General features: G+C 35.1%; 1 protein-coding gene across 1 annotated transcript; it reads left to right on the forward strand.

Annotated features, from left to right (window-relative positions):
• The first annotated feature begins 5,940 nt into the window (after positions 1-5,940).
• On the forward strand, positions 5,941-6,885 carry LOC114623444 (olfactory receptor 5B12-like). The gene has a single exon (XM_028770111.1). The coding sequence runs from the start codon at positions 5,941-5,943 to the stop codon at positions 6,883-6,885; it is 945 nt and encodes a 314-aa protein (XP_028625944.1).
• The last annotated feature ends 3,520 nt before the right edge of the window (positions 6,886-10,405 follow it).

Raw genomic sequence — 10,405 nt, forward strand, 5'->3', positions numbered from 1 at the left:
CAAATGAAAGCCTCAGATCCAATCAGAAAGAAATTTACTATCTGCATAACAGCCCTCCACTTTTGTAACAGTGAGTACATTTTTCCTGTCAGGTCTATACTGTAGCATACAGGATTCTGGGTAAGACCATTTTCCTCTTTTCTCCACTAGCAACCTGAATAAGACCTTTCAACCGTGGGAAAAGAAGCCCTCAGATGGATAGCTTTCTGTTCAGCTTGAGACTAAGTTCTCTATATTCTGCTACTATAGTGTGTGGTGTCCTCAGAAATATTGTCTTACTGTCTGGTTATGGTGTACAAACAAAATTAATGGCAATAGCCTTGTTGAACAGGCATAGGAGGAGTTGAAATGGAAAGTTAAATGTGGATATGACCCAGAAACATTGTATATATTTATGAAATTTATCAAAAAATATAATAACTAATAAACAGATCAATACTGGAAATATAACATGCCTGATTTCTATATACATTACAGAACCACTGTAACAAAACATCATGGTATTGGCAAAAAGTAGATCCATAGAGCAATAAAGTAGAATGAAGGATGCTGAAGTAACTGGCTGACACATCAAGGTTGACTTTTGGCCTTTACAAACAAAGGACCCACACACACACACACTGGCATACATATATGCATATATACATATATGCAAACATATACAAATAAATGAAATTACAGATTATAATGTCATATGACATGCTAGAGACAAAGTATTAGCTGGCTAATTCTGTTGGTTTTAAATCCGAAGTGTGTCTTGTTTTAGGTTGTATGATAAATTTCTTACCCATGTGACATTTGCCTCATTTATCAGAAATGGTGAAAAGTATTTTTGTCACACCAGGCATCCTTCACAGCAGGTGTTCTTGGGATTACCTTTCTATTATTTCACCTAGTATATACAGATTACAATTTCTCCTTCCTGTACTCCTCCCAGTTCCTCTGCACCTCTTTTCTCATCCAGATCCATCTCCAAAACAAGCCTGGGAAAAAGCACAGAAATTGAAAAAGCGCATTTCTTCCTCTGAGCCCTCTATAGTATCCATGGCTAGTAGAGTCACCCTAAATACCCTAAATATTTTCCTTTAAGCCACTAAGTTAATAAAACATATCTCATTCCTTTCTAATGCAAAGAATAGTTCAAATAACATTTTAACTGTCTCTTGGACTTCTTTATGCCTTATCTAGATGGGGGGATAAAATAATTTACCAATAAATAGGATTGTGTCATAATTATGGAAAGGACAAGGAAGCTGAGTGTTGAAATGTAGACTGATCTTAGCTCGTTGATGAATGTTGATGAGGGAAAAAATACCACATGCCCCCATTCTTCACTGAGAAGCAAGCTCTGATTGATATACACTTGTAAATTAATATTTAATTTCATCCATGGAGTCCTTTTGGGAAACCTATTATTCTGAAGCCAACCTGCCCAGACGTAGATGGTCAATAGAAAGTAAACACAGTTGCATCATTCACAGTTCCTTGTCACATGTTATATCTTGGTTTTCTTTTTTTTTTAATTACTTAAAATTACCTTGTTACATTCTATTTTTAATTTTAATCTAATTTAATTTATATTTTTTCATCTTTCTTTTACCCTACAGAGTTTGAGGTATAGGGTTTTTATGGACATTCTGTGCGTGAATTAGTATGTCTCCATTTTGTGCTTCTTATGATGTTTGTTTTGTACTTATTATAACCCCTGTAATTGAGCATCACAAATGCAAAGATCACTTCTTAATTTGTTAAGTAAGTCTCATTAACTTGTTAGTAAGTCACAACATTGTAGTTTAAACTCAGGAGAGATAACAAAATCTATTGACCACATTGGCATTACTTCTCAAAAGTTAAATAATACCAGTTGAGGGAAGCATTCATGTACTATACATACAGAATACAAATTCCTATCCCTTAACCTGAATGTCAAGTTGAAATCCTATAATTCTTTCATTACCAACAGATTTGTTGCAATAATTATTGAAAATAATCTTATGATAACCATCAATAAACAGAGTTTGAATCCCATAGAAGCATTAATTACCTACTCCCCAGTTGTGTGAGATAAAGGTTTGTTGAAGTCGTCTTGAGATGTTTTTCCTATGAGGGTTCCATGACTGCAGATCTCTGTCCTGGTTGCCACTTCTTAATATGTGTTATCTCAACTGTCCTCTCACTAAAGGGAGTAGCTCAGAACGACAGCCTCTTTTACATTTGTTTTTGATATTGTTCTGACTATTAACAGTTATCTGGAACCAACAATTAATTTCTCCCCAAATGGCATGTTATTAAAAGTATGTTTCCTGGGGGAAATAATAGTGCTATTATTTGGATAAAACAGTAAACACACCTTACCACGTATGAGAAATGGTGAAAAGTATTTTTGTCACACCAGGCATCCTTCACAGCAGGTGTTCTTGGGATTACCTTTCTATTATTTCTTTTTATGGATGAGCATATTATGAAATTTAAAGAGCTCAGATCATTTACCTAAAAGGATAACCAGGAGATGTATGACTAGAGCTCGTGATAGAGGGTTCCAAGCCAGTTGTGTTACTTTCTTTCATTTGGACACCTTTAACTTCTATGCCAAACACTAAGTAAGAGTCTCCAAATATACTTTCTTACTTTCAAGGACTAAATTATGAATTGTGTATGAAGGTGCCATGTTTACATGCTGCATTACTCAGGAAAGAAGGTAAGCCTCTGGATCAGACCCATAACCCTCATGAGCTTGTAGACAGAAGTAATCAGAATAAAGTGAGCTCAACCATTTTTCAATTGGTTGACCTAGAGCTTGCATGGTAGCATTTTATATATTGCTATACTTTGTATCAGAGACAATCAGAGGCTGTATGCACAAATTCAGTGGTGATATTATAAAAAAAATCACATGTATTTATCATATGACATAAGAGAGTTATTAGAGCATGGGTCTCTGCTTTGCTGAAAATTAATTTTTTATTTAAAACTACTGTAGCCTTGGTTAGCTATTTTAAGGAAAGTGATAATATATTTTATCTTAACTAATCCCAGAGTTGGTGAGAAGATCAAATGGGGATATAATTGTAAAATGTTATTGCAATCAGGAAAAGCTTTGTAATATTTTTAAGGGAGGAATGATTAATGAATGAGAATATATCAAACTTAAGAACAAGTTATAAAATGCTCAGAAAATAGTGGTAAAATTATATAAGATATAACTATGATATTCAAAAGGTTACTGAAGCTCTACTTCTAGCCATAGAGACTTAGCTGGTATTAAAAACAAGATTTGTTAACCATTACACAGACAGAGCAATTCTAAATCACTACTATAAGGAAATAAATCATCATGCTCTTCTTGACAAATAAAAATAAGGATAAATCTCAATATCTATTGGTCTCAATGCTTCAGTCTGAAAATTCTCAACATTAGGAAATGTGTTATGTCCCTTACTGGGACCAAGAAATCAGCAAAATCCTCATACCCAAGGCAGACCCAGTGCTTATTAAGAGAATCAAGAAATGGACAGCACCTAGTACTTGATACAGCTTATTCATTTTTAATTGTTAAAAACTTATCCAAAGTCTATATATAGAGCAGAGCACTCCAAACATTTGAAGATCCAGCTGCTTTTATACAACTAACATTCAGAAAGATAATTTGCTCTGAGTTGCATTTAAAACATTCCCATGAGTTGCATATATTTATTTGAATCCTTTAATTTTATATCGGATCTCTTTATAAAAATCAAATAATACTAAAATAGATGTTGCTTCTCACAGAAGATACAGTAAAACTTATTAAATAGAATGATTAGATGTATGCAACATCTCATTACAGTAGTTACATGTCGTGAGCCATCATGTGAGTGCTGTGAACTGGACCTACATCCTCTACGAGAGCAGATAGTGATTTTAACCCCAAATCAATTCTCCAGAATCCACTTCAAATTTCTAAAATATTTAGGTAAAAGACCCTTACAAGAAAAAGCAAATTCAAACCTTAGTTATAAATGTTCTTGACTTATAAATAAGTGGAAATTCCAAAACAGGCATGACTTAAGCAGAATTCTGTATTTTCTTATGCAACTCCCATTGGTGATAATGGGCATTAAAAATTGCACATTTACAGGGATTAAAAATTACATCTGAATATGATAGAAAATATATTCATCTTTCTAGGTATGAGTTATTTAACTGTGGATAGTTGCTTCCAGCTGCACCCACTTACATATAAATGTTATAATATCATTTATTTTGTGTTTTATCTTATCTAAGGTTATGTTGTGAGAATAGAAAGATAATGATACAAAGTAAAGGCTCTCCTATATTTTAAGCATTTTAAAAATAAAGGCATGTATTGGAAGCATATATTATCTGCATTTTATCATCCACAATATACTTTTATAATCTAATGTACAGATAAGCAAGTTTATATACATGATGACTAAAACATAAAAGAATTCTTGTGTTTTACAAAAACAAGTTGTCTATTCACTTACAAAGAGAGAAATCTTGCATGAAAAATGAGAAGATATTATCTGAAGGATAGAAGGATAGGAAAGTGTATGAAGAATACAAATCTCATAAATTTTGTCAGTAAGTTTTAATTTTACTTCATCTAGAAGCTCCATCTTGTATATTAACCACTTCTGAAACAAAGATAAACTAGGTACCTTGATTGGATCACAGTGTATAATACATGTTATATATTATAGTTTGAGTTTGGATTATAACTTCAGTCAAGAAAAAGTTTATGGGAAAATCTGTATTCATATACCTATTAAACAAATTTATGGACATTATGTAAAGTATAGCTGGCATTTACATTCAAATGTTTCTGACCTGGAGATGCACTAGGGTCAGGAATCTAGGATACCTGGATGTGAAGATAAAATAGGCTTACTGTAAAAATGAAATTTTTATTGAGTATATTCCATAATTCCTGATATATAAGTTAATGTTTTCTATCTGTGGTAAAAGGCATGTCCTATGTATCTTACTCTACCATAAGACTAAAGTAAAATTCACTCTCTTAAATATCCTTCCTTACTATAGAGTATTCTTTTTATATAACTTGACATATGTGGAATAAAGTAAAATGAGAGTAAAATTAAGTAAATTTTGCAATATTTCTGAAAGAATTAATGATATGAATGTTTATATGCTACACAAAATATTTCTGTTGAAATCCTAACCTGTATATTGATGATATTCCAATGCAGAGTCACTGTATCTACATGGTGTAGATACAGTGAGAGAAGACCTCATGTGGCTGGAGTTGGCTTCTGTAAGAAACAAACATCCAAGAGATAAGACCTTCTACCACAGAATAACAAGAAGGCATTTAAAAACTAGGAAGTGGACCTTATTACATACCACTGCTCCTGAGCCTACACAACATGAAGAAATAAATTGGTGGTGTTTAGATTCTGTCTACAGTAAAAAGAATTAACCTAAAATTTTCAAAGCCCACATTAACCACACACCCAAACAAAAATAAAAACTGAACAAAACAAAACCAAAACTCAGAAAATAAATGAAAGGTATATACTTCCAACTATTGTATATTACTCTGAAAAACTTAATACATTAAATAATTCTGTTTAGTGAAAAAATAATTTCTGCTTGCTTTGAAATTTCAAATAGAGACTGTGCTTTTCTAGAAAGCAATTAATCTGGCAGACTTATTAAAGACTTTTTCTCAAGCCTCAGTTCAGTCATAAGTGGAGTTACTAGAAAGAGATAAATCATCTCTTCTAAACACAGTATGATCAACATCTAATTTAAACTAGAAGTTTGCTGCCACAGCCTGCTTGGATCAGAATGCTGGGAAGGAATATTGGTACTCTGAAAGAAGCCACAGAGAGGACATACAGAAAGGACCAGCAGCATCCTCTCCATTCTCATTCTCATCTCCTTTCTCTTTGCTACAGGAAAGCCACATAATCCCCAATGGAGAACAGTACAGAGGTAACTGAGTTCATTCTTGCAGGGTTAACAGATAACCCACAGCTCCAGATACCATTGTTCATTGTCTTCCTTCTCATCTATCTCAGCACTCTGCTTGGGAACCTGGGAATGGTAGGGTTGATTCTGCTGGACTCACGCCTCCACACTCCCATGTACCTTTTCCTTAGTCACCTATCTCTGGTGGACTTTGGTTATTCTTCAGCTGTCACTCCCAAAATAATGGCAGGTCTCCTTTCAATAGACAAAACCATATCTCATAATGCTTGTGGCACCCAATTCTTCTTTTTTGTGGGCTTTATAACCACAGAAAGCTTCCTCTTGGCTGCCATGGCTTATGACCGTTATGCAGCAGTGTGTAAGCCCCTGCATTATGCCACCACCATGACTACAAACACATGTGCTTGTCTGACCATAGGCTCTTATGTCTGTGGCTTCCTGAATTCCTCTATCCACACTGGGAACATTTTCAGGCTCTCCTTCTGCAAGTTCAATGTGATAGACCACTTTTTCTGTGATGCTCCACCTCTCCTGGCCATCTCATGCTCAAACACCTCTGTCAGTGAAACAGTGATTTTCTTTGTAGTGGGTTTTAATGCTCTTTTCTCTATTGTGGTCATTACAATCTCCTACCTCTTTATATTCATCACTATTCTGAGGATGCATTCATCTGAAGGACGCCAGAAGGCTTTTTCCACATGTGCTTCTCACCTCACTGCAGTTTCCATCTTCTATGGGACAGTTATCTTCATGTATTTACAGCCCAGCTCCAGTCACACCATGGGCACTGACAAGATGGCATCTGTATTCTATACCATGGTCATTCCCATGCTGAACCCTTTGGTCTACAGCCTAAGGAACAAAGAGGTTAAGGGTGCATTCAAAAAAACTGTAGGAAATGCAAAATCTGCCATAACATTCATATTTTAGTTTTACAACAAATCTACCATAAGACAGTTTCTTTTGCTTTCTAACTGTATGCAAACTATTGACTCTACTGTCCATAGAGTTTTAATTATTAAAACATTTTTTTAGCTCTTTAATAAGAACACTAGTACCAATGAATTATAAGCAATCAGTCATCAAGGCAGAATACTAGATTTAAAAGAAAATCATATTAAATGGATATGGCCACATTCACTATCTGATGTTCATATCCAATTCTGTGTGTATATGTACACTGCATACGCATCCCTCTTTAATGAAAAACCCATGGGGGAAAATCCTTACCTGCTATAAAAATGGCCATGGTTAGTATCAAGAACATACAAAGTTTTAAAAATTAATAATAAACAGCCAGGCAGTGGTGGGGTACACCTTTAACCCCAGCACTTGAGAGGTAGAAGCAGGTGGATATATGAGTTTGAGGCCAGCCTGGTCTACAGAGTGATGTACAGGACAGCCAGGGCTACACAGAGAAGCTTTATCTCAAAAATGAAAAGAAAGAAAGTAATAGTAAACATTAAAAATGTAAATCACCCAACTTAAAACCATTGCATGGAACTACACAGAATTCTCAAAAGAAGCAATAAAATTTGCTATGAAATACTCTTCAAATCTTCAAATTCTTAGCCAAGAGGAAAATTCAGATTAACACTACTTTGAGTTTTCATCTTACTCCTTCCTGTCAGAAAGGGTAAGATCAAAAATAAAAGCAAAAGATAAGAAATTCTGACATCCATGTAAGGAAAAAGGATCACTTTTGCACTGTTCGTGGAGGTGACCACTGATGTGGTCACTATGGAAATAGGTGTAAAAGTTCCTGTACATCTACCACATGAATCAGCTATACCTGCCCTGATATATTCCCAGAGGATTCTGTATTCTACAGATATACTTGCTCATCCATGTTTGATGCTACTCAATTCAGTATCAAGAAATGGGGACAGCTTAGATGCCCATCAACTGATCAACCGATAATGAAACTGTAGAACACATATATAATGGAGTACTATTCAGCTCTAAGAAAACTAAAACAATCTCACAGAAAAATGGTATGGCTGGAAATGATCATAATAAATTTAGTAAACCAGAGTCAAAAAGATAAACATTGAATGTTGACTTTGGTATTTGTATCCTATATTTGAATATTTGGATATGCATGCTTAAATTGCAGTGCCTAGAAAGTTAGTAAGAGGTGGCAGGTGATTTAAAGAAAAGAGAATAGAATATACGTAGTTTGAAGAGGAGAGAATATTGGAAAGGGGAGAGTTAATAGAATGAGAGATTTGAATGTGATTGCCCTGTAACTATGGGGCAATCCCTCTCCCAGATATCATAGGCTAACAATTACTCTTGGTTATCCTTCATAATTTGGAACTAAGACTCTATTACTGAAAATATACCATACTAAAATCATACGACATAGAAAAACCAATCTGGTATCAACTTAGAAGTTTCATCTCTACTCACTAGCTTTCACAGTGCTGGAAGATGATATTTACACTACTGGAGTAGAAAAGTATTTAAAAATCATCCCAATTTGTTATCCCAAGCTACTAGAAAGACAGATCCATTGGTGCAATGATGATATGACTTGTGTAAAAGTAATTAATCTCCTTATTTAGTGATTTAAAGCCCACTTTAAAAGGCATAACTTGTGCCTAGTACCATTAGCTGGGCCAAGAACACATAGGTGGCTAGGTCATAAGCCTCAGGTGGAACCTCAATTCTGCTAAATTGACATATAGTATTAATCTTCCCACTGAGCTCTTATTTTTATAACTACAAATGGGTACATCCTTTAACTATCATCAGAACTTCTTTTTTCAGGTGATAATAGTTAACTCAAACATAACTGATCAACATGCAGAAAATAGGAGGCTGTAGAACACTTAGCTCTGAGTGGGACATCTACTATCATCTACTATCATAGTCATATTTCTAAAACCCAAGGTTCATCATAGAAAGATGCAGTGGAAGCCTATAGTAAAGTAGTATTTACTCTGAATATGACAAGACTGATATACATATAAACTCAGAGCAGAGTGACTGCATACACAAGACCAAGGAAGCTAGAAACCCAGCATGGATGAAGGAGGTGATCATAAAATTCTACTCCTAGCTGAGTAGCTTTTGGCAATATGACTGCTCAAGGAGGAACAGTGAGTTTTCTTTAGGAATGTGGACCTTGAAAGACTTATGTTCAGCCGGACGGGGGTGGCGCACGCCTTTAATCCCAGCACTTGGGAGGCAGAGACAGGCGGATCTCTGAGTTCGAGAGTTCGAGGCCAGCCTGGTCTACAGAGTGAGTTCCAGGACAGCCAGGGCTACACAGAGAAACCCTGTCTCGAAAAAACCAAAAAAAAAAAAAAAAAAGAAGACTTCTGTTCAAGTAAACAATCCTATGTTCAAACTCATAATGGCCAACAGTAATCAGGTTCAGTTCATTTAAGAGGAAGGGCTCATAAAATTTAAGGAAAAAAGGAGTAGGAGGTTACAGGAGGAATTAGAGAGGAGGAAATCAGGGTTAGATCAAATGATATTCTACATTGTGAAATTCTCAATAAAAAAGTTTAAGATTTTTAAGTAAATCTCTTTATAGAGGTACTTGTTTTATAACATGAACCCCCATATTGATGCAGCATTATATAAAACCAATATGTTTAATTGATCATTTTGATAGAGAAAATATATGAATATGAGCATAATTAGTTATATTTTTGATTTTCATTTTTATTGATAAAATAAGTTACTAATTCAAATGTGATTGTAGTTGAAAGACCAGAATTTTATGCATATTAACATATGTATAAAAAATAAAGCATTTGTTTATTCTTTAATCTTTTTTTGCAGTCTAGTCTTTATTCCCCTTCCAGTCTACATTGTTCTACATTGATTGTTCTACATCCTATACCTCCTCCCGTACTCCCCATCTCCAAGAGATTGTCCCCATCCCCCTACTCTCACCCCACCAGACTCCCTGGGGCCTTAAGCATCTTGAGGGTTAGGTGCATATTCTTTCACTAAGTCAAGACCTGGAAGTCCTGAGCTGTATATGTGTTGGGGACTTCATATCAGCTGGTGTATTCTGCCTGGTTGGTGTCTCAGTGTCAGAGCAATCTCTGGGGTCCATGTTAGTTGAGACTTCTGGTCTTCCTATGGTCCCTCCTCCTCAGCTTCTTCCAGCTTTTCCCTAATTCAACTATAGGGCTTCTAGCTTCTGTCCATTGGTTGGGTGTAAGTATCTGCATATGACTCTTTCAAGTTCCCTGAGGACAGTTATGCTAAGCTCCTGTTTGTATGCACATCACAGTATCAGTAATAGTGTAAGACCTTGGAGCCTCCCCTTGAGCTGGATCCCAATTTGGGGCTGTCACTGGACTTCTTTTCCCTCAGGCTCTTCTCTATTTTTGACATCTAAGTAATATACATCCAAATATAACATTTAATTGTTATTATCAAACACCAAGAATTTTATTGTTATCAATAACATAATATAATACATTAA

This window comes from Grammomys surdaster, unplaced genomic scaffold (assembly GCF_004785775.1).
Source record: "Grammomys surdaster isolate TR1022 unplaced genomic scaffold, NIH_TR_1.0 198, whole genome shotgun sequence".
In the NCBI taxonomy this organism is placed as follows: domain Eukaryota; kingdom Metazoa; phylum Chordata; class Mammalia; order Rodentia; family Muridae; genus Grammomys; species Grammomys surdaster.